At 33.6% G+C, this 26,811-nt stretch overlaps 1 protein-coding gene across 1 annotated transcript in view; it reads right to left on the bottom strand.

The window, feature by feature from the left end:
- CDH9 (cadherin 9, type 2 (T1-cadherin)) overlaps window positions 1-26,811 on the bottom strand; it is a 175,678-nt gene that overhangs the window by 97,462 nt on the left and 51,405 nt on the right. Inside the window, exon 2 of the mRNA XM_011987408.1 lies at window positions 21,825-22,101. Coding sequence (XP_011842798.1) covers window positions 21,825-22,052 — 228 coding nt within the window. The 5' untranslated portion in view covers window positions 22,053-22,101. The remainder of the gene's footprint in view (window positions 1-21,824; window positions 22,102-26,811) is intronic.

The following is a 26,811-nucleotide window of genomic DNA, read 5'->3' as shown; positions in this document are numbered from 1 at the left end:
ATGCAAATCTCAGCCTCAACATCTGCCTCCCAAGGAGCAATCTAAGTTGCAACCATTATTCAAACTGTTCTGAACACAGGTCACTCAATCTCTTGTAATTATATTTTGCAAATCATAAAAATACTTTATTTGCATGGTTGTAACCTAAAACATCATTTTTTTTTTTCGTTTTTACTTTTCCTACAATAAATGAGGAGTCTCTATTAGCTTTCTTCAAATTTTCTTCCAATACTCCTTAGAGATTTCTTCACAATTTGCCTTCTACTCACAACAGTAAAATGTTCTTTCAGAGTTAACAAACCCAATATTTATCTTCATCTAGTTAAATGAATAACACACATTTATAGCAAATTATCCTTGCTTAAGTTTTGTGATATTACATTCTTCTGATTCCTCTGTAGCCTCTTCCCATATTCACTTCTTACACTCTTTCAGGAATTACTAGTTCTTTTTCTGCTCCCCAAACATACATCATAAGTGGTTAGTCTATCTTCTATTGACTTGTCATTTCTTCCTTTGTCTATTTTGTCTTATCTTCTCTCTCTTTTTTTATCTTTTTAAAGTTAATTTATTTATTTAAAATTTGTTTATTTGTTTGTTTTGTGACAGGCTCTCACTCTGTTGCCCAGGCTGGAGTGCAGTGGTGAGATCACACCTCATTGCAGCCTGGACCTCCCAGGCTTAAGTGATCCTCTCACCTCAGCCTTCCAAGTAGCTGGGACCACATACATGCCACACCACGCCTGGCTAATTTTTTTTTCTTTCTTTCTTTCTTTCTGTAGATACAGGTTCTCACTACCTTTCCCAGGTTGGTCTTGAACTGCTAGGCTCAAGTGATTCTCCTGCCTATACCTCCCGAAATGCTGGGATTGCAGGCATGAGCCACTGCAACTGGCTTGTCTTTTCTTCTATCCTTTTCTCTTTTCCTCCCAAACTTGTTGCTCTGGTAATTTAATTCCCACCAGTATCATCAAGCACTAGATTTATCTAAGTTTTTCTAAAACAGTAGCCTTGCTCATGAGTTTCAGGACCAGGCGTCTGTTGAACTTGTGCCTGGATTACTCCTCTGGAAAATGAAATTATATCAATCCAAATTTAAAGTAATTTTAAGTTAATATTGTTAGAAAAGTTATTTAATTATTCTAATTACCAGTCTCCTCAGAAAAAGTATTTATGAACGTATCCACTTATTAACTATCAAAATACGTTCGAGTTACCTTTTTGAGTACTAGAAATATCGCAATAAGTCACACAAATAAAACTGCCTGATGAATGGAGCTTACATTCTAGATGTACTCACAACATCCTATTTTAAGTTACAAGCATTGCTTTAAACATCAATTTTTTACACCTTTTTTTTTTTTTCCCCAAGTGCTAGGTTTTCCTCTGTCACTCAGACTGTAGTATAGTGGCACAACCATAGCTCACTGTAACAGCAAATTCCTGGGCTCAAGCAAGCCTCCACTTCAGCCTCCCAAATAGCTGAGACTATAGATGTCAGGTGCCACCATGTCTGGCTTTTTCTTTTTTAAAATTTTTTGCAGAGGTGGAGTCTTCCTATGTTGCCCAGACTGGTCTTGAACTCTCGGCCTTGAGCACTTCTCTCATTTCTGCCTCCCAAAATGCTGTGATTACAGACCTAAGCCACTGCATGTACCTATTTTTCATATATCATAATCTTTTATGCACCATGATTTATTAAAAGTTTTAGTACCTATTGTATTTTAGTAATGATGCTCTACGTTATATTTGCAGAGATAACACAACAATTAATGTAATGGAATTCACATTTTAGTTGGATGTCAAACATCCAAACAAAAGAACTACAGAATGCTATTAGTAAAGTATATACAGAAATAAATTCAGGAAAGAGAAGAAATCCAGAGACTGTTACAGGGAAACGTTTCCGGAATTGATGGTGTATGAGGTTTTCTTTGTTGTTGTTTTTTTGTTTTTTCTTCCTTTTGAGACGGAGTCTCACTCTGTTGCCCAGGCTGGAGTGCAGTGGCATGATCTCAGCTTACTGCAACCTCTACTTCTCAGGTTCAAGTGATTCTCCAGCCTCAGCCTCCTGAGTAGCTGGGACTACAGGTGTGCACCACTGCACCCGGCTAATTTTTGTATTTTTACTAGAGATGGTGTTTCATCATGTTGGCCAGGCTGGTCTTGAACTCCTGACCTCAGGAGATCCACCCACTTTGGCCTCGCAAAGTGATGGTGGTAAATTTTTAAAAATGAATAGTTATTATCTCAAGTAAATGGCAAGCCAAATGGGTAAATACGGTCCAAGGCATTTAAAAATCAGCAAACTATAAAATCCCTGGAAATATGAGAAGCATGGTATGATATTAAGATAATAAACATTTCAGTATGGTTGGGGACAAATCTTTGGCAGGGCAAGTTTCTAGAATTCAGAGAGGGAAATGGGGCCACATTTAGACACATTTTCACGCCTTCAAAATGGATAGAAGTGTTAGTACTGTTCCTTAATATAAAATCAATATGTGAATATGGTAAATAATTAAGATACTAAACATGTATATAAAGCAAAGTTAATGCAATTGATCCCATCTGTCACCTCACTGAACTGAAACACACAGTCTGATATAACAGAAGTTATAAATATGTAGCTATTAACTGATGTTTGCCCTCCTAAAACCTAAAATCCCTTGCACTCTTCTTTTTACTAAACAGTTTATCTCAGAAAGATCCTCATATCATTTATGTAGTTCTACATACACATTTCCACAGTGAAGAAATTTTTCATTCTTTTTAAACAACCTTCAATGAATTGATAGTTAGGTGGTTCCTTTGTTATTATCATTAGCTATTTTATTTAGTACAATAATGGATATTCTTGTACATGTATTTTCACATATATCTAAGAATATATCTGCTGAATAAATCTGTAGTTGGAGAATTGCCCCAAGTATAAACTATTATTTTATGTTTTGTTATTTTTGGATACTCTAGCGAAAATGTACTTCATAATCCCCTGCCAAGTATTAAATTTCTTTATTTTACAACACTGATTGGAGAAGAACTACATTTTACTATTGTTTTAATATTATTATTGTCATTGTGAGTGAAGCCAAAAATCTGTTCATATGTTAATTGATTAGAAAAGGATGATGATCATTTCAAATGTTTGAAAAATCAGTGTGATACATTAAAACATGGAAATAAGGCAAAATGAAGGTGTATATTTTAGTAGGTTTTGAAACAAAATAATGTTTTCGTTTGTTAATATGTTCCTGCTCCCAGTGCCACTGGACTCTATGATTCTTGTAAACATTCATTGTAAAACTGAAATGTCACAGAGAAGGGCTTAAAATTAACATATTTAATCCATAGCTGTATTGTTTGATTGCACTGGTATTGATACTTCAATAACTCGCAAGCTTTTTTGCTTGATATCTATGTTCATTAATTCTGTTGATTCTCTTTTCCTTGTTTTACTGGTAATTGTCATCAAAGACCTTAGATTTTCATTATCCTTGTCCTTTGCTGATTTTACTGGCTGGTTAAAAAAGATGTGTGTAACGTGTGTGTGTGTCTGTGAGTGCGTATGTACATACATATATATACACACACACACACACACACACACACATATACACCAATGCAACTGACACGGAGTCATCTTATTCTCAACACTTCTTTATACCCAAACCAATTTTAAGTCTAGAAGGTTTATTTTTATATTTTTAAGTTATAGCAAAGTTAATAATATAGTTATGAGATTGATTAATTAATCTAATTAACTATAATGGCATAATTAAGTTAAATATAGTTATTAAATTAATAAAGTTAAAGAATATAATTAAAATACTTAAAAATACTGAATTATAATATTTAACATGAATATATTTTTTGTTGTTTTTATGAAAATGTCACCAAACTAAATGTTTATTCATTTTTCCCTTTATATATACAGGGTAAATTATTGTTATTGATCTTATTATTCTTTCTGATCAATTCTTTTTTCAAGTAACTATGTAAAGAAATGACCGTGAGTCACGTTATTTTACGGTAAAGAATAATCCTATTAGGTTTATCTATAGTTTTCTAACAATTTTCCTAACCTGAGAAGTGTGAAGAAAAACAACCTCACTGCATCTATATATACACATACACATGATTGACATGATTTCATGTATTGTATAAACGTTTCTCCCAATGTATTTTTGCCTCATGATCAAGCTTTATTGTTCAAGTTACATCCTATTTAGTTGACTTGTTAACCTAAAATAAGCATAGAAAATAGGTAAATGATTGCAACAACTCCAAAGAAGTATGATAGAATAATTGACTACCTCTTGAAATTTATGCAGTTGTAATCAGAACCTTCATTGCTCTGCCTTCACTGAATGTTTTTCCATATATTTACATAGGCTAGACCTCATTTATTTTCTTAAAAAATCTCATTTTGCAAAATTGACCTTGACCTGTATGCCTGTATAAATATAAATAAGATTATTTTTCTTATAAAACTTGCAGGTCCTACAGTGATTCAAATGTCTAGTGTAAATATGGTAGGAATGGTCCTGGAATGTTCACATATAATTCAAATTGAATACCAACATAAACTCTCATTTCCTCTAAATTTTCTGATCCATAGAGGGGAAAAGAATGTTAGCAGTAAAAACATTAGAAATGCTTATGACATAGAAGGGGCCATTCTTATCACAATTCCCACATTTCAGCTACCTTTTGTCCTATGAAGTTCCTTTTGACATAAGTGCAAGCTCTGCTTCTTTTCAGCTTTATGCAAAGCTAAAATGGGAGCCTGTGCTTCTAGCCTTGACCAAAAAGTCAGAAAAGAGAATGTGTACTTTATGATTCCAGCATTATTCACCATGAAAATGGTCAAGATGAAGCACGCATTACCAGGAATGAAATGGCACGAGAGAAAATTAGGATTCACTCATCGGTCATATTATATCTCATAGAATACAAACGAAGGTTATAGCCTTGAACACATCATTTTCAAGAAGCAATTTTTACACTCTGGGGAGTGCTAACTACAGAAATGTATTTTCACTCTCACTATTTCCTTCCAACTTTAGAGAAATACCTGCTTAGTAGGATCAGCATTAAGTAATCCATTGTGCTCTCAATGTATAAAATTCATTAAATATAAGAACTACAGTAGAAAAAGAAAGAGTTTAGAGTGAATGATTACCTTGCAACATATTATTTGTATATGTTGCTAAAATCAACTACATGGCTGAAACGTAGGATTTGCTTTAGGATGTTTGCTTCTGAAGTTTAATCTCTTTACAATGAAATCTGTTTGTACTGATCTGACAAATGTGTTTCTGTGCATGTGTGTGTATATATGCCTGCACTGTGCTAAGGGGATAGGAAACATAACGGGGTTAGGTAATTTTTATTTTCTCAGTCTGCACACAAGTGCTTTCAAATATGCACACACACAAACACACATACAGACACACAATTATGTGATAAGAAAATATAAAAACACTACAAAATATATAATAACAGAACACAGAGACAGCAACCACTAACTGGCAGGTGAGAAAATGGCTCATAAAAAGTGACATCAGATGAACACCTTTTAAATCTCAACAGGATTTACTATTCATAGAATAAAATGGAAGGTATGAATAAACTGGGAAGGTGAAGTGATTAAATGGTAAATTAAATATTGATGTGATTAGGGGTTAACAATAATGAGTGTCCTATTTTAAAGGTTTTAGATGAATGGCATTCTAGATGTATTTGAGCATTTTCTCTATGAAAAGACATTAAAATCTTTGAGGAGGATAACATTGGGATATGTAATTTAGGGAAAACGTACTGTAGTGACAGGACAAAAAACTTATTTCAAAGGGGAAAAGGAAACCAGTTGTAATAAGACCAGTTAGGGGTCTAATATAAGAAAGTCAAATGGAAACATTGAAAGATTGACTGCTGTCAGCAGCAACTGATATGCAACCACATTGAAGAGTTTGGAAGAGAAATCAAAAGAACCAGATTAATCACAGGAGTCATAAAAAGGCAGAGACATCAATAATAAACGCAATGCATTTTGCTTTTTGGGTATCTAGTTTTCTTATACAGTTGTCCCTCAGTATATGTGGGGAATGGGTTCCAGGAAATCCACATATATCAAAATCGGAGAATACTCAAGTTCTGCCTGTGGCCCTGTGGAACCCCCCTAAAAGAAAACTTAGCCGAAAAAGTCAGCTATCCCTATATAAGGATTTCTCTTCCTACTTTTCAATCTGAGTTTGGGTGGAAAGTCTGCCTACAAGTGGACATACACAGTTAAACCAGTGTTGTTAAAGGATCAGCTGTACTTTCGCTACTGGATGCTTTTCAGTGGTCCTGTGACATGAAATATTAAAACAGTTTCTACCAGGCTTTAACAACATATGGTCAAACACTGAAAAAATTCCTCTGCTCCTGCACTTTAGTTGCAGATTGTGTGTGGGAGGAAGAAACTAAGATGTGAGAATGATGACACTTAATCTTGATGCTAACGGTAGCAAAGTAATAGTAAACTCAGATTTTTTTTTTTTTTTTGGATGAAGTCTCGCTCTGTCACCCAGACTAGAGTGCAGTGGCACCATCTCAGCTCACTGTAACCTCCGCCTCCCAGGTTCAAGCAATTCTCTTGCCTCAGCCTCCCGAGTAGCTGCAACTACAAATGTGCGCTGCCACGCTTGGCTAATTTTTGTATTTTTAATAGAGATGGGGTTTCACCATGTTGGCCAGGCTGGTCTTGAACTCCTGACCTCATGATCTGCCTGCCTCAGCCTCCCAAAGTGTTGGGATTACAGGGGTGAGCCACCACACCCAGTCTTATAGATTTTTATCCAACTTGGAAGCAATACCTGATCACTGAGTATCAGTGGGACTTTAAATTGATTATTGGAGTTCTAAAATTAACTACTGAATGTACTCTCTATACCAGATCTATATTATGACTTCATTTAATGACCTAGCAAATTGGAAAACCTGAGCCACAATTGTCTGTTTAGCCTCTGGAATGTCCCACTAGGTATCTGATTGCATCAATCTATCATTTTCTTTATACATTAGTTTGCAATCCCCCTTTTAGTATCTATTTTATTGTGTGTGTGTGTGTATGTGTGTGTGTGTTTTACAAAAGATTTTCCTTGAAGATTAGCAGCACAAGACATATCAACAACTGATGTTACTTGAAATTCAAGACTGAATTTAAATTTATTGCAAACACGTGATTATATAATACTATTCATCAATTTCAACCTCTTCCATGACCAAAGCTTTTCGAGTAATTACAACTAGAAGAAATTTCACTAATTTGAGTGTCTCTCTCTCTGCCCTAATACTTCTTAGGGAGCACGTGTTAATAAATATTTCTTTGAATGGATTTTCTTTCTTTTTGTGTTATTATCTCATTTTCTGTTTTAATATGATTAACACATTTAAGGTTCAAAACAGTGTTTACAATGCATTTTTATATTTTTAAATGCAGTGAAATACCAACAAAACAATAAGTAACGTCTAGGTTATTTAATATGCCTCCATTATAATTATTTTTCATAGTATATTTTAAAACTTATTTTTTACCTGCTTTGCTCTATTTGTTAAGATTATTTATTCATGTTAAGAAAAGGCTGTCTATGGCCAGGTGTCGTGGCTCATGCCTGTAATCCTAACACTTTGGGAGGTCAAGGCAGGCAGATCACCTGAGGTCAGGAGTTCAAGACCAGCCTGGCTAACATGGTGAAACCTCATCTCTACTAAAATACAAAAATTAGCTGGGCATGATAGTGGGTGGCTGTATTCCCAGCTACTCGGGAGGCTGCGACTGGAGAATGGCTTAAACCCGGGAGACAGTGGTTGCAGTGAGGGGCAGCTGAGTGAGACTCCATCTTAAAAAAAAAAAAAAAAAAAAAACACACACACACACACACACACACACACAAACAAACAACAACAACAAAACAGAAGAAAAGAAAAGGTCATCTATAGCAAGCAAAATAATGAGCTTGTGCTTATGAAGAAAAATAAGTAAAAGAAACATGATAGGTGCTTTTTTTTTCTCTTTGTAGAATTCCAACAAAGCAGTTCTATAGGTTTGAAAGATATTTGCCTGTTCATTTTAGATTTCCTATTTTGTGTTTAATCAGTGCATTGATTACAATAGTGATAAAGAATATTACAGTTCTGTGCTCAAAAAACCTAGATTAAAATCAACAATGAATTGAGCGTGAATATGTTCCAGGCACTGAAGTGGCTGGTGAGGCTTCTATATTTTCAGGGATAAACTTGTCTGAATGGACTTCGATGGGAGTATGCTTATAAAATACAAAAGACAAAACAGTGATGTGAGTGTTAATTTATTTTGATTTTTCCAAGATTTATTGAGGTATGCAAATGACAAATACAAAATGTATATACTTAAGGTGTACAATACATGTACATGTAAATTATGAAGTGAGCACACTTAAGCTAATTAACATATTCATCACCACATATAATTACCCTTTTGTGTGTGTGTGTGTATGTGCGTGTATGCGTGTGTGTGTTGAGGAAACAGTATCTACTCTCGGAGAAAATTTCAAGTATACAACAGAGTATTATAACTGTAGTCACCATGCTGTACATTTGATCTCTAGAATGTATCCATCCTACCACTTTTGACCCTTGGACCAACAGCTCTCCATTTTCCCCACCCTCAGCCCCATATCTGTTATATACATATAATAAAATAAAAGAACAGAAAGTTTACAAGATAAAGGCTATGGTCTTTGACATCTGCCCTCACTTTCTGATTGACATGTGAGTGGAGGTGCTCACAGAATTGCCCTGGAAAGAAGGGAAGCTACTTCCTGATCTCACAGCCACTTGAGACATTGTTACCAGAAGAGCAGGGATGTGACTCTCTAACAGACTTGGGAGATCTAGACAAGAAGAGATTAGAAAATATTTACACAAGGCCAAAGCAGATTCCCATTTGAAGGTCTGAATTATTTCCTAATAAGGAAACAGTGAACTCTCATGTTTCTTAACATGCTAGAGCACCTCAAAATATACAAAGTATTGTTCTTAAGAGTGACATATCAAAATAAGAGAATGAGTCATATTATCACCTACAATATAAAACTCTCTACCTAATGTATTGAAACATGAACCCAAAATAATAAGTATAGCTTTGGGATAAACAACAAGAGTATTTACTTTGACTTAGCACATTTGAAAAATTTTTAAATATTACAATACTGTAAGCCTTAGTGTGATACCTGCATATTCACAATGTGCTGCGTTTCTCAAAAGCAATCCTGGTGTTCAGGTTTTTGTCCTCACAAAGCAGTTGTGTTGGATAAATATACCCATTGAGGATAATTAAGATAGTCTGACCCAAACAAACAAATATAAAGATAGACAAAAATTTATTGACACTGGACACCAACCAAAGAGGAAGAACTGCAAAATTTATGGCCTTAATTTAAGCTTCTTATGGCCTATATCATAACCAGACTCTGGTTATGATATACCAGAGGGTCATACCCTCTGAGGGTAATTCCCAGTTGTGGGTAGTAGAGACTGTTATAGATGGAGCTCAAACAGAGAGAAGCAATATTATTGTGCTGAGGAGACCGAGGTTAGCGTTTGAGCCTGAGACAGTGGTAAGAAATTGGAAGGCAGGATCTTAGAGAGGAGTCACAGAGAGTGGAACTTCCAGGTCTCTTCTTACAACGCCCAACTGTTTTGTGGTTGTCTAAACTTCACATGCACAAGACAGAAATCCAAGTAACTTAGTCAAAAGTTGTCAAGAACTCTAAGGAAATGAACAGAAATATAATTAGGAGGGAACAGAAATTAGAGTTCAATCTTCCATCAAGTTAGTGTGAATTTGAAAGTGCTTCAAACGTTCTGTAGATCTCAAGCAGGGACAAGTTCTAGACGTAATGAAAAACCTGAACTATTTCTACCTTAACATAAACTCTTTATGAACATAAATAGCGATGAAACAAATTGGATGAAATATTGATAATCAGTGAATCTGGCTGAAGAGTGTACAGAAGTTGAAAGAATTTGAGTGACCCTCCTATAAGATTGAAACAGGTAAGTTACCAGAAATACACAGGCATATTGATTGTGATGATATTTAATCTTTAGGTTATTTTACAGTCCTCTATTTTTTTATTTGTTTGTTTTGTTATTTGAGACAGGGTCTCACCCCTGTTGGAGTACAGTGGTGTGATCTTGGCTCAAGCAATCCTCCCACCTCAGCCTCCCTAATAGCGGAGACCAGAGGCTCAGGACACCACACCAGTCTAATTTTGTGTATTTTTGGGTAAAGATGAGGTTTCGCCATGTTGCACAGGCTGGTCTTGAACTCCTGAGCTCAAGTAGTCTTCTAATTTTATACATACTTTATTTCTCCATTTATTACCTCCTTTTATGTTTCTAGCATTTTTAATTGTTGAACATCTTATTATGCATACTGGCCACTTGGATATCATCTTTTGTAAAGTATCTATGAAGTCATTTTGCTCTAATTTATATCTTCTCTTACCTTTTTCACATCGTTATAAATATTTGTATATATAAGATATTTTGTCATCTGTATTATTGTATGTAGTATATTTATTAAAAGTATTTTCACTTATTTGCAGGTATATTATTTGTTTATACCACTAAATGAAGATTTCAGAATCTACAATCTAAGAGCAAGGAAAGAGTCTAATATAATCACAGTATTATTATAAATTTAAATTAAAGAATTTTAGCCATAGAATTATATTCCACATTAGAAGAAACAGTCCATCTTCAAATATGCCCATTGTTCTAGTAACACCATTATGGCAATTCCTCATTTAAATCCAAGATTCAATGCAAGATTATACATTTTCTTAAATAGGCATTTCATGTTAGTTTCTTTACTCTCAAACAGTTTCTCAGACTAATGGAAACTGACAAGATAATTTTATGAAAATCTGAAGGACTTTGAAAGTCACAGTGATCTTCTAAAGGAGGACTACAATTGGGGAACTTACATGACCAGACTGACAAATGAAACCATAATGCTTCAATAATTAAGGCAATTTGGTATTGACATCAAATATAACTGACCCTTTTTAAAAATAACAATAAGCAACATTCTACAAATTACATTAAAATTTTATATAGAAATATATATATGTATGTGCATGTATATATACATGGCACTAAATAATAACCAGGAGTGAACAAAGACTGGAAGGATTACAAGCAAACAGGGGATAAAGTGAATTCTACATTAATTTCTTTGAGGGAATATTTCATTTCATGTGTCATGTAAAACATGAAGTTTAAGAACTAAGGGTCAGGATTCAAGGCTGCCATATTGGTTAACAATTGAGAGGAGAAAGATCCAGGAATGGAGGAAGCCACAGAGGAGGTCGCCCTAAAACTGACATACACATGCATGACTTCTAAACTGAACGTGTATACAGTAAGACACGAGTAAGAGCTGAGAGAGATTTGAAGCACTTCAGATACTGAGAAGAAGAGTTTAAAATTCAAGTTCCTTTTAGGTAGACATGCTTGGTAAACACTTTGGGATTTCGAGTGAAACATTAGTAATGGAATAACTTAAGAGTAAGGAAGCTGTACTAAGAAGGGTTATACTACAGGACTCAGGGAATAAACAAAATAATAGTCTGCCTAGAAATTTCTAAAACCAAACCTACACAGGATCAAAGTAACATCCAGTGCAATTTTACTGCCTGCTGGGATGAAACTCAACACTGTTTAAAGCAAGATAATAGAATTTCTGTAATGTGTTATTCACAATGTCTAGTATATAATCTAAGCTTTCTAGAGATTAAAAAAGCAGAAACAGTCTAACACATAATTTAAAAAAAAAGTAGTGAATAGAAATAGACTTAAAGAAGACTCTGATATTGAATTTAATGGGACAAAGACTTATAAATAATTATCATCAATATATTGAAGAATTTATAGAGCATACTAAAATAATGGGGAAGTAAATGAGAAATGTCATAAAGTTTGTAAAAAATATAATAGATAATAAAGGAAACCCAGAACTGAAAATATAATAACTGAATTAAAAATGTATAATGGTAGATTAGGCACTGAAACATAAGAAACAATAAATCTGAAAATAAATTTTCCAAATTTAAGCACAGAAACAATATTATATTAACCAAAAATAGTTTCCAACGATGAGACAATATGAAATGCCCTGAAATACTTGTATTTGAAGTTTCCAAAAGGAAGATATAAAGAACACAAAAATAACTTTTTTAAAAAATGGCCATTTAATTTTAAATTTCTGATGAAAAATAACTCACTGATCTAAGGAGGCCAGTGAATTCCAAACAGGATAAACAAAAATCACACCCAGGTGTCAAATTAAGAATACCGAAAGCAAAGCTATAAATAGAACTTTAAAAGAAACCAGAAAAACATACATATTACATATAGGGCAGCAACAATAAGAATAATGGCTAATTTTTTATTAAAAGTAATGGAATTCACAATACAATGTAACAACAATTTTAAGTGCTAAAAGGAAAATAAACTGTCAGATTAACTCACGGTTTTATATCTAGTTAAAATATTTTTCAAAAATGAAAATGAAATAAAGATATTTCAAATAACGAAAAGCTAAGAAAACTTGTTTCCAGCAAACCCACACTACAAGTAATGCTAAAAGAATCCTTCAAGGTGAAGGCAAATGTTGTCACACAGAAATTCTGAACTATAGATAAGAATGAAAAACACTGACTAGACATATTTATATAAATTAATATAAAAGATTACCCTTATTTCTAAAAGTTTTAAATAAATAATGAATTGTTTAATAAGCATTAACAATGCATTGTGAAGTTTACAATATATACAAGAAAAATATATTACAAAAATAGAACAAAGTCTTGCAAGATAAATTATACTATTGTAAGATGAGTGTATTAAATGCTAAAACATACATTACTAATTCAATTTATACTGTAACAAATTAAGAATCTTGAGATGCCTTAAATACATACTAAAAACATAAAAACACAAAGAAGTATAGCTAAGAATAGCCAATAAAGAGCATAAACATAGGTGTTTAAACAAATACTTAACTGTTCCAAAAGATGATAGACAAAAACAAAACACAAAACAAAACAAAACAAAAAACAGAAACAAAGTTATAAAGAACAACTGAGGGGAACAGAAAACAAGAAAATGACAGACTTAAATCCAAATATGTCAATAAGGGCATTATATACGAATGAGTTCAAGCCAATTAAATGTCAAATATTGTCAGATTGCGCAAAAAGAATAAACCAACTCTGACCTCTTTATATGACAATAAATATTTACAGCTGGATTTTTAATAGAATTATACAGAGAGGCTGAGAGCAAAATAATGATAAAAGTTAAACCACACAAGCACATTCATGAGAGAAGTTGTGTGGGTAAATTCTTAGCAGGCATAGTTAACCCCAAGTAAGTAGTATTATCACAGATAAAGGGTGGTATTCATAAAGATGAAATATTTAATCAGAAATATAAAAAGATCAATAAATATGTATCTGATAACTGCATTAAAATAAATGAGAAAAAAAATGACAGAGTTAAAGAGAAAATTTTTTAAATGGAGCATTTAAAACGCTTACTCCCAGGAAGAATTTGAATATGGAAACACAAAACATGGAATGCTAGAGAATTCAACAACACCATTGTTACATTTTTTTCTAAAATTCTTTTCCTAAGAATACTATACCCAGCAAGTACGTAATAAACATTCAAGTATATAAGAAACATTTACCAAAGTAGTTTTAAAATGTAGTTTTTTCCAAAAAATCTGCGGAAGAATATTATTAAAATTTTTCAAGAGAAACATTTGTTGTTGGCAAACATTGAGGGAGTTGGAAATTTCACAAAATAGCCATGTACGAATATTTTCTCTTTTTTGTAGAAAAGAAAGGCCTCTTCTTAGATTTGCCTAGTCACTCGCTTATTCACTATTATTGAACAGCTTTTTTTGTGCATCTGTTTTTAACATAAATTTCTGATATGATGAGTTAGTAATCACCTTCCTTGGAAATTCTGGCTATGAATTAGAATATTTACTGAGTAAATTTTACTAAGCATATAGTCAATTGTCTATCTAAAGTGACCCCAATTACTTCAAAAAACTTGTTTAAAGGAAGTTAGATATTTTCACAATATTTTCCAGGCATTTTTTTCCATGAATACCACTACTGTTCCTATAAGACTCTTAGTATGAATTATTAGGATTTATAATGTAGAAATTATAAAAGATTTGCTTGAGTACAGTTTGAATATTTGTGAATATCTGATACAAATATCTAGTCATCAGAAAAAGGAAACATGGCAGTTTCTAAACAAACAAACATGCATACATTGTTAATTTGGAGATGATTTTAGTGCAGAATTAAGCTAAATAGAGTTTGTGTGTTAGGAATTCAGTCTATTGAGTCACAAAAAAATTGTCTACTATTTTTGAATTGAGGCTATTAGCAGGTCTTTCTCACAGCAATGAGCAATAATAGCACTGCATTTATAATAGACAGATTCTTTAAGATAAGGACAAATTAATCTTATTTACTACTATTTCTAGGACTTAACATAGTGCTCCACACTGTAGGTGCTCAGTTTTTTTCAAAATTAATTGAACAATAATATTACACAGGACTAAATTTCACATTAAAATACAGTCACAACCAGACAAATATGTAGCATAACTAATGCCCCACGTCGGTACATCAGTTTTTTGTTGGTGGAAGAGAAGTGGTATAAATTTTTGAAATGCCATTGGCTAATATGTACCCAGAACTTTAAAATTATTCATATATTTCAATTTTGAGAATTCTCCCTCCAGTAATCTAGCCTTAACAAGGATAATTTATAATACATAATCATCCCTTGGTATCCGTGGGTGATTGGTTCCAGGAATCCCTGCAGATACCAAGATGTGCAAATGCTCAAGTCCCTATATAAAATGGTGTAGAATTTACATTTAACCAATGCATATCATTCCATTTACTTTAAATCATTTCTAGATTATTTATAATTCCTAATACCCTCTAAATACAATGTAAACAACTGTTATACTATATTTTTTAGGGAATAATGAAAAGAAAAAATGTCTGTACATTTTCACTAAAGGTGCAACAATCTTTTATTTTTCTCTGAATATTTTCAGTCTACTGTTGGTTGAATAAACATATGTGGAATCCACATATATGGAGAGCCAACTGTACTAAAAATATTAGGTACAAAATTTGGGACGTGGAGGCAGGTGGATCATGTTTTTATACATGTTTGCATGTATAAAACCAGAGAGAGTCTAAACAAAATATGTGGAAAAATTTTAATTTTTTATGATTTTATATATGACATATATATGACATATATATGACATAAATGACATGGCTAATACTAACATTTTAACAATACGCCAAAACGTAGAATTGACAGAGAAAAGCAAGATAAAACAGGTATGAAAACAATAGAAAATCAACAGTGTTAAAAATAAAACCAATAAATAGGTAGTAAAATATTTAGACAACTTACCCTTGTCTTAGTGATATCATTATAAATATCGTAGATTTTTAAAAATTATTTTTAAATTTTATGTTCCTGGTTTTTAACAGGGAGTACATACTGCTTTTATAGTGACATCATAATCATCATAATTTATGGCCTTGTATGTAAAGAGTTTTCCCCATCCCTCTCTCCATACCCTGCTAAAGATAATGTCACTTCTGACATTTATTGTTTCCCTCCCTCCGTCCCATCCTTCCTCATGAGTATATAAGGGTGGATTCGATCATCTGCAAGTTTTTCACTCCCTCCCACCCTTCCTGTTTTCCTTCCTCCCTTCCTTCCTCCTTTCTCCCTTGTTGATGAGTATATAAAGGTGCATTTGATCATGTGCAAGTTTAGAAGATGAGGAAGAGTATGTTGGAATATTAGAAGTAGTTCAAAAACACTGAAATTAGTGGTGGAAGTGTAAAAAAAAAATTAAACATACAACTTGGTAGCCATATTAAGAACCATTTTCCACCACAATTAATATTTTTAAATAGTTTCACAATTATGAGAACCCTCTGATATAATGGAAATATAGGAAAGGAATTGGAAGAACAACAAAGGAAGTTTGGCTTTGATGTACCATTTGTCAGAAAAAGGGAACATATTTCTGTAAAATTTTCTCTGCTTTTTCTGTTTTTCATAAGGCCAATTTCTCAGGATTCAGATTAATAAAGAATAAAGATTTTTAAAATAGCAGCTGACTATTAATTTTGAGTAAACCTATTATGTCAAAAATTTGGGGAAAGAAAATAAATCCAACACAGACTCAAAGCCCAAATGTCACAGAATCTAGGAGACAATATAGAAGATATATCCAAATAATTGAACTTGTGCTATGAATAAGATTGTTTTTTTTTCTGAGATAGAATTTTGCTCTGTCACCCAGGCTAGAGTCCAGTGGTGCGACCTTGGCTCCCTGCAACCTCTGCCTCCTGGGTTCAAGCGATTCTCCTGCCTCAGCCTCCCAAGTAGCTAGGATTACAGGCACCACCACCACGCCTGGCTAATACTTGTACTTTTTTTAGTAGAGATGGGGTTTCACCATCTTGCCAAGGCTGGTCTCAAACTCCTGACCTCGTGATTTACCTGCCTCCACCTCCCAAAGTGTTAGGATTGCAGGTGTGAACCACGTGCCTGGCCTACGAATAAGATTTTAAGAGAGGATCTCATAGTTTTGAGGGATAATTCCAGCCAGGGAAAATGAAATGGGTCTTATGTAAGATTGTGCACAGAAGTTGTGATAGGACATAGAGTGAATAACAACAACAACAAAAAACAGATATGAGATTATGAAAAAGTGGGTAAGATACACCCTGGGAAGGGGTCTGTGGACATGATGAAAAAAAGTCAGGTGTATGGAAGAAGAAATATCATGTTGTCTAGAACTCAGGTTACAAAGTTATGGGGAGATAGAACATAGGCTGGAATTTGCAAGAATACTAATGGACACTTTGAATTCAACCTAAGTGAATTTCAGTTAATTTTTTTGAGGTATTTTTGTGCTAGAGATTGGGATTATTCAAGAGATATTGTGTAAACTGCTTCTGATCATTCAAAAAAAAAGTATAAATAAAGTCAAGAAAAAGATAAGTTTAGTGTGCTAAAGCAGTTGTCCAGCAAAGTGATTATAAAGTATTGGCAGTGAAAATTAGAAGATGGAGCTGTATGTTAACAGTGAATTTTTATAGAACTCAGGGCTAAACATGCCTCAGTATGCTGTCCTTAAAGTCTTGTCATAATTTTTAATTTTTTGTGTGTTCTGAGTTATAAACAACTAATGCATAAAGATAATTTTGGAATATAATGTATTTACAAATCAAAAGCAACTGCTCCATGTACTGCACCATAAGTAATGATACTTACAAACTTTCATCAACATATTTTACTTAGATTCTGGAAAACACTGTGATATACTATAAAAACTCATCAAAACTCTTTAAATAAATTTGAGAGTTTATTTCTGTTTCTAGTTTCTATTCCATCAGTTACTTGTACACCTCAAACTGCCACACCTGAAAAGCATAAGAAAAAATAACCTATTCAAGTTCATTATTTTATATATACTTCAGCTATATATTAATATTTAGTGTACAAACCAGTAAATGTGAAAGAGTGTCACTCCACCTTTTGATACACCATCAAATATAAAACAGACTTCTACCAATTTTTCTTTTGTTAATTGTGTTTCCCGTTGCTGTAGGTAACATATAAACCAATTGTAACCATGAAGACAGAGTTCAATCTATGTTAAAATCCCTTTCCACTCTAGATTCTATTATTACACTCATGATTTCAGAATGGGATAACAAAAGTTTCTAAATTAAAATTATAAAGACTTCAGAGGTAACTCTGCGACCAAGGTACCTTATTTAATAGTGGCTACCTGCAGGTGGTTCCGTAGCTCCATGTTCCTTGCTCTGCACAAAGCAAGTGCTAAATACATATTTTTAAATTAAAATGTAATGGTCAATTAAGTTGATATTCCAATTTATTAAATGAATCTTCACAATTGTGAAAAATAAACACTGTTTTATTCCTTTTAAAAAATAAATACTATGTCTGCTGTGTCTGAGTATTGGGTTTCTCTTCATAAAATAAATGTGATTTAACAACTAGATATTAAAATCAAATAGGTAAATTCTATTCAATTCTCAATACTAATTGGGATATAGTTAATGATTATTGATCCATGATAAGCAGGGGATTATTCTGGACTTTGGACTTATGTATAACAAACTAAAGTGTTATAAAGATTCTCTAAAAGAATAGTAGGGACATTTGCTATGCTTCTTGTTATTTTAATTTCTCTCTCGAGAAGTATTACGATTCTACCTAAATAATTCAGTCACACGTGCCTATTCAAGTTATAGAGAAGCTAGATGACAATTACTATGACTTTGTTTTCTTCTTGGGTAACGATACAAAATTTTCCTTATTATATAAAACAATATTAGTAAATTTCTGATAGTTTCAGTCAAGAATAATCAACCAAACATCAAATTGCATTATTGCAAAAAACAAAAACTTGCTATATATTCTAACATTTCTGACTTTTCTGTCCTATATTTCAAATGTCTAAAATGCTATAACAATTCTGCAGTATTGCCTTATTAAAATTATCTTACTTCATTTTCTTACTCTTCTAATCCATCCTGAACAATGAAAGAAAACTGATTATTTCAGCTCTGTGCTCCCCCCATAACTGATTTGTACAAAGGCTTTTAACAGATTATTTACATTTCATGCTATATGTAAAAAAAACCCATCCTAGAATTCTGGACCTTTCACAGTGAAAGTCTAACTTTATACTATTAGACTAGCCTATTTTTTTCTTTATTGTGCTATATACATGCAATTCAACCCTCTTAGATTTGTCCAGATGCACATATTTACAAAAATCTTTCTGGCTCTTTTTGTCCCTAATGACAGCCCTCTCCAAAATCTTAGAAAAGACCAGAAATTTGGAATTAAAGAAATCTTAATGACAATGTAAATTAACCCAACAAGAATGTGAGGGTTGGCAACTTTAAATAACTTCTAAATTACAATAGTTACTGCGTGTCACAATTAAGACTAAATCTTGTAAGTTGCATGTTTGTGTGTATACACGTATATAATTTATTAAATTGTGCTGCACTACTTTATTTTTCTAAAATGGCTATCTCTCAATTCAGGATCAAACCCAGTTTTTAACCTCTAAAAATATGTCTTCCCAATGTTATGCAATTTTACAGCACTTGTAAATTAATATTTTCTATGATACCTAGTTTCCATAAAACTATAAAGAAACCTTGGAGATTTCTTCCCATTAGAAGCTACTTAGCCCTTCCCAATCCTGGCGCAGGGTGAATACGACAGGCCTTTTCTTTACGGGATGTGCTACCAATGCAGTGGATCCTGGAAGACTAGATTGAGGTCTACCCGGGGAGACCAGAAACATTGTGGTCAAAAAGACAATCTGCGAGGCGCTCAAGAAGTTAAGTTCTTATCAGAATTCATATGTTTGACTAAGTTTAGAGTTAAGGGTCCAGTCAGCCACTGTATATGCAAATAAATAGTGATGTCAAAAGCCAGAAAAGCAAGATAATGAGAGTAAATGCCCTTAATAACTTAGTAAAAGCTAAGATGTGGTTGAAATCCAGCCCACTTTTATAATGAACTAGCTATGTGGTAATGGCATATCCTAGATAAGTCCCTATTAAAAAAACAGAAAGAGTTTTATTTTTTCTTTAAAAAGTAATAAAAGTATTTCATTTTGCTGAGGTGTCTATTCCATATACATATTACCCATTGGAAACACAGAAATACTTGACAGGTGGTTTTGGTTTCATTGTGTTTATTTTCTCCAAACATCTATTATAATGAGTGTTCCATTTGTGGTTCATAACCCTGTTGTCAAGAATAAATTGGCAAAAAAATCACACACCCTAACTTGTCCATGCCTAAATCCAAAATGCCATTTTTCCAACACAAATGAAAAAAAAATTATGAAAAGTAATTAAACAAAACTATGCATGGATATTTCATAATTGTTTATGACAGATTATAGAATTAATTAAAAAGGAAGCATGATTGTGCACAAAATTTTAAACCATAATGTATATTTAAAATGTGAGAGCAGGAATGGTGGTCAATTTAGAAATTAATTAATGTACACTCAATTTTTAGGGGAAGTATTTTTGTTTTCAGCTTAAAATGAATGCTTGCTGTAGAGCCTTAACTGCCTTAAGATTATGAGCATCTCTTTTATCTGTGGCTATTCTTCTGTATTTGTGAATCTCCAAGGATAAAACTGTTTCTGTAAGGCCCTGTGACCTCAATGTGTCCTTTATACACTTCCTTGGAGAATCATAAGGCAATTTCACGTCCTTAGACAAAAAACATTTGCTTGCTGAACTTGAATTTCCTGATGTTAGTTATTAACTGTAGTGTGAAAAGTGTTGTTAAATTAGGGATGCCTGAGGATGCCATATGACCAACCTGAGAAGAAATAACAGGCAAAAAGGAACCAGCAAGCGAACTGAATGGGGTGGAATGAGCATGATCTATGGAATCAGAAAAGATAAATTTCAAAAGAAGAGGAAATAATAGGCTTCTGATAAAGGAGGCTGCATTTGATTGGCCCACACACGCAAGGAAGAATTAGATCAAAATTTTGGCAATTTCACAGAGCAAATGTATTTCTGTTTTAAAAGGTACAAGCATGACATTTGTGATATTAGGTACTTGGGTGTTTTTCTTTCTTTTTTTTTTTTTTTTTTTTTTTCATTTTTAGCCTGCTCTAATTTATGTGCCTGGTGGTGTCAGTGAGTCAAACAATACACAAATCATTACAGTCCCTCCAAGTACATATATGACATGACTCAAAAAAAAAAAATTATGATCTGTAGACTGCTAGCATTTAAAACTGTTTTGTTGTAAAAATTTTAACATACCTCAGCAACGGGTGTAAATTGGGAATAATTATACTTAACAAAAGAATTGTCCTGAGTTTATAATAGTATGAATGTGATTGGTAAGGAAAAGGATGATAGATATATAGAAAATTATGGATGTCAGAAAGGTCATGCCACTAAAGAAAGAAAATTAGAGAGATAATGAGCTAAGGAAAAAGAAGTCTCTAAGCACCAATGAAAGAGAGGCAATGAATCTGCTTCCTCGAAATTGAACACAAGAAGGGAGTTACATATTCTCTATTATTGTGTGCTTCTTATTGCTAATGAGCAACTTTGCTTCTGCTAACACAGAAGCATATCTTCGTAAAGATAGTGTCTTCTTTCTCCTTTTTTTAATCTTGTCTTTATCCTTCTGCCTTAAACACTTACGTCTAGATTACAAGCAGGAAGCTCACCCTAGCTGATATTAAGAAATAGAAACATCTGGAAGTACTTTATTTCTCATGCACAGTATACTATTCCTAATTATGATAAACTATTTATCAACAGATTTCAAGGAGAGTTTTATTTAGATAATACACATATGATTAAATAATATCTAGCTGATTAATAATGAATCCCATCCGTCCACATATGACTTAGTAGTTTATGCTTATTATTGATAATTGATTTACATTTAGAATCCAAATATGGTTCCTTGTTCTTCCCCACTAAAATAATTTTCAATATCACACCTTCTGAACATAATTAAATATTTTTAATAATCACTAGTGATGTGAAAACTTACTGTAAAAAATAAATAGCTGTCACTTTCAGCTTTTAGATTTCTCATACAAAAATTCTTACCTTGCCTACATATTGTGTGTCGGTACCTGTGTACTCTTCCAATAAGAAGAACTGATTCCACATCCAGCCACGCTTGGTGCGACGTAGCATTTTGCCATCATCTTTTGTCAGACCCACTATATTTTTGCTTGATAAATAACTGTTAGGTTTTTCTTGTAATAGGATGGTATCAACTGTATGGAACATATAGGTCCAGATGAGTAATGGTATACAATGGTAAGTCCCCATTATCTGCAACTTCAGCTGGTTGTCAAATTCAACGTATTGTTTGTTTTTCCTAGAGAGTAAGGAGAAAAAAAATGGCTGTATTAGCTTGAGTTTCACGTTCCCAGAACGTGTATACTGAAACATTTATTCCAGACATTATTTAAATTTTCTTATGTACTATATGTACATTATATTTCTACATCAGTGAACGGTCATGAGAAATTCATTTATCACATAGATAAGTGGAAAGACATACATAGCTCAAGTAGACTAAGCAGGAATTTAGCAGCTAATTTAAGATTACTATAAAACAATCAGTTACGTATTAATATTTTTGTATTTTAAAACACTAAATATTTTGAAAAATAAGCTCTACAGTATACAAATTATCATAGCAAATGTTCCATAGTCCTTAAGACTAATAAAAGTAGAATGTTTATTAGCATATACATACATATATGAAATTACATATTTTAAAGAGAACTTCCCATAATCCATCATTTTTAGTAAACGGTTTTTCTACTCTGCTCCCTATCTTCCTCTTTATAATCCTTCTCCTCCATCAGGTTGAAATGTTGCCGCAAGGCAAATTATATGGTACCTAATATACTTAGGATTGTGTCTTGCAATATTTAGCACCATGTCGATCTTTTCCAATCAATAACTATTTTTCCAACAATTAATCTAGTAGGACACTCAAATTTATTTGAGACTGAGGAGTACAGGCTCTAAATAAAAACATTTTACATGGTAATTAAGAACAAATTTATTTTCCAAAATAATAAGAAAAAAATTAGCATACAAAGTTGGTATTGCAAAATTAGATAACGCATGTTATCTATAGAATAATCTGATCCAGAATTTTGAAATAATATCTCCCTGTTAATATAATAAGTTGATTATTCTTGTATGAGGGTCATAGTTCATTTGATATTTCAGAATTAGTTTTATTTGTCATCAAATTGGTTTTAATTTGTATGATATTTAATTTAGAAGATGTAAGATAATAATGGCTATGATCTATTAAGCAATGGAAACTAATCTCAAACTAGTAGGCAAAAATGTCATTGGGTTATAAAATCAAATTAAGTGTGGAAAAGAAAATAATAAAAGGAGCAAAGAAGCACTTGGGCATTTCCTTATTATGAAAATTAGAATTAGGGGCTTGAGTATTATATTCTTTTGCTCTTCTCTGTCTCTCTCTCTCTCTCTCTCTCTCTCTCTCTCTCTCTCTCATTTTATCTCTCACCCTGACTAAACCTCCTCAACCTGAATAAATTGTGTGAGTGATAATATCTCCTGAACTCAGATTTGAAATCTTCAATTTCAGGAAGCAACTGATAGTCTTTTCTAATTGGAGTTTTAAAAATCCTGGGAATGGGCTCCCATTTACCTGATTTAAGCCAGAAACCCAGTGTTGGACCAAGCGTCTATGAATTCAGTAACGGGAATAGCAAAGTATAAAGGTCAAATATAAGGATCTAGCTTGGATTTTTGCCTTACTATCTGTGATATTTTCCAATACCGACCTATATCACTTGGTCTTAATTGGTACCGATCCACAAGGTGGTGTTGTTAATTGTATTTTAAACTTTTATCAATACAAAGTAATAGTCTTGTACATTACAATGACTTATTTTATTTTGAAGATAGCAAATCTGAGGCATGATGAATTTAAGTAGCATGACAAAAATCATACAGGTAATAAGTATTAGAACCAGGTTTCAGATACACAGTCTTAAACACCATTTTTAATATAAGACAATACCTGTAGAAGAGTTAGCATAGTGCTAGCACACAACTCAGCATATTAGCATTATCATCATGATCATCACAAGCATCATCATTATCATTGTCATCATCAAGCATGGTTGCCCCTACTATAGGCATAGAGATATGGGTCCAACTCAGCAGAAAGGAGAATGGTAAGTGAGAGGTGGTATTATAGATTCTTGCTGTGGTCCAGAGCTACAGATTCTGTCCAACACATCTATGTACCTTAATTTCCATATCTATTATTTTAAAAATTGGTCACTCTTAGCTCTTAATACAAACATATGGTCACAAATATACGCTGCTCTTAATACATACATATGATTAAGCTCCAGAATTATAATAATCCAAAATTACACCATTTTTCAATGCCAAAATCTCAGGTTATGGTTATTATCATCAGCCTTTATGTGGCTATTTATAATCCTGTAAACTATGGAATAATTGGTAAATTTGACCACAGCCAATATAAAACCCTGAATTAGATATCAGAAATTTACAATGTTAAATAATGCTTAGAAAAATGTGTAATGGAAGAGTAACACCTAGTGGTCACTGACCCAGAATACAGCCCCTGTTTTGTAGCTCTCTGTAGTGGAAAATGAACAGTCAGAGAATCTCAAGGATAACTGTCATCTTATTTTGGTACAACAAATTCCTTCGTTGACCACACTGTTTACCCTGGTTTCTTCCCACTGGTAGAATTTGTTTTGATCATTGACCTTGCTTATAAGCCTTGCCAGAGAAATCAAAGGGTATTCTTTATTTCCTGGGGTCAGTTCTAACTATGATGCCCATTTTGTGTAGAACGTAGGCCTTTGAGTGGAACAATCTAGTTTTATTAGATGGGGCAATAGACTTAGGCAGGTGCTAGGATCCCATAGGCATTTATAAACTACAGTAAGAAATTCTCATTCATTTTCGGTGCGATTGAAAGCAGTTGGAAAATTTTAACATGATATGTTTAGAAAAGATCAATCTGGCACAGACTAGAAAATAGGTTAGAGGGCAGGAAAGGGATTTGGTTAAGAGAGAGATCAGTTAGGGTCTATTACTCTAGTCCAGTATGAGATGATGAAGGCATATAGAGAAGTGGTTTGAAGTAGACACTGAAACGCTGCTCAGATTCCCTTTCATCCTTTAATGTGGCCACACACCCACACTACATACACTACAATTTTTCTATGTCTTTGCTTATAATGGTCTGCACCTGCAACTGTCTTTGAACAAGTTCCCTTGGCTACTGGAACCACTTTGCCCACATGGACAGGATGCCGAATGTGCCTCCAAGTTTACAAACATCTATAATATCCCATTGCCAGTATGTAACAGGTGCCGAAGTATGAAACCCAACATACTATTTACATTCTAGAGCTTTCCTACAGAATCGTAATGAAACTGAGACTTTGATGCCTTTGTTTGGCTTCTTTTCCATCCGTGTCCGATTACTCCAATTAATCCTGCAATTTCTTACCTGGAACAAAATTTTCAACCAATCAATTACACACAAACCCTTGTCTCAGGGTTTGTTTCTGGGAAATCAGACCTAATATGTGGATCTAACTCACATATGTAGATATTCAAAAACATAGATATTATCATCTTATATATTGGTTATGGAGGGTGAAGAAAAAATAAATATAAGGTATAACTTCTAGATTATTTATGAACTAGGTGGATGACTGAGTGATTTCTTGAGCGTCATTTATATCAGGAGAAAAGCAGATCTATTGGAAAAATAAAGAATCCATTCTTTTCTTATTCTTGGTCAAAATAAAGAAGTAATTTTTATACTTCTATCACTAATACCATTTGGACATAATTAAAAATAGGGAGCAAAGTGGTTCTAATGATTTTATACTATAACTTGAATACGTACACACACACATATATATATTGCATATACATATGGATACATATACAGATAAATATATAAACGCATATGTACAAATGTATGTATGTATCATCAGGCATTGGATTCACATAAGCAGCGCGCAACCTAGATCCCTCGCATGCGCAACTCACAATAGGGTTTGCACTTCAATGGGAATCGAAGGCTGCTGCTGATCTCACAAGAGGCAGAGCTCAAGTGGTAATGCTTTCCTGCCTGCTGCTCACCTCCTGCTGTGCAACCTGGTCCCTAACAGACCATGGACCAGTACTGGTTTGCAGACTGGGGGTTGAGGGACCCTGCTCAAGGTGATAATAATAGGAATGGAGCCATTGGGAGGTGATTATTTCACAGAGGTAGAGCTCTTATGAATGAGATGGTGTCCTTGTAAGAGACATGAGAGGGTTCTCTTGCCTTTTGATCATGTGAAGACACAGCAGAACAATGGCCATCTATGAACCAGGAAACTGACCCTCACCAGACACTAAATCTGCCATGCATTGCTTGATGTTAGACTTCCCAGGCTTCAGCACTGTGAGAAATAAATTTCTGTTGTTTATAAGCCACCTAGTAAACCATAATTTGTTATAGCAGCACAAACTAAGATTAATACCAGAAGTGGTTTGCTACTATAATAAATATCTAAAAATGTGGAAGTGGCTTTGGAACTGGGTAATAATAGGTAAAGGCTGAGGGAGTTTTAAGGTGCATGCTAGAAAAAGTCTGCATTGCTGTGAATAGATCATTGAGGATGATTCTGGTGAGGTCACAGAAAGAAAAGAGAACAATCGAGAAATGCTTAATCTTCTTGAAGAATATCTAAATAATAGCCGGGAGTGGTGGCTCAAGCCTGTAACCCTAGCACATTAGAAGGCCGAGGCAGGTGGATCATCTGAGGTCAAGAGTTCGAGACCAGCCTGATCAACATGGAGAAACCCTGTCTCTACTAAAAATACAAAATTACCCTGGCATAGTGGCACATGCCTGTAATCCCAGCTACTCGGGAGGCTAAGGCAGGAGAATCACTTGAACCCAGGAGGAGGAAGTTGCAGTGAGCCGAGATCATGTCATTGCACTGCAGCCTGGGCAGTAAGGGTGAAATTCCGACTCAAAAAA

This window comes from Mandrillus leucophaeus, unplaced genomic scaffold (assembly GCF_000951045.1).
Source record: "Mandrillus leucophaeus isolate KB7577 unplaced genomic scaffold, Mleu.le_1.0 Scaffold31, whole genome shotgun sequence".
In the NCBI taxonomy this organism is placed as follows: Eukaryota; Metazoa; Chordata; class Mammalia; order Primates; family Cercopithecidae; genus Mandrillus; species Mandrillus leucophaeus.
This window is presented reverse-complemented; position numbering and strand designations above follow the sequence as displayed.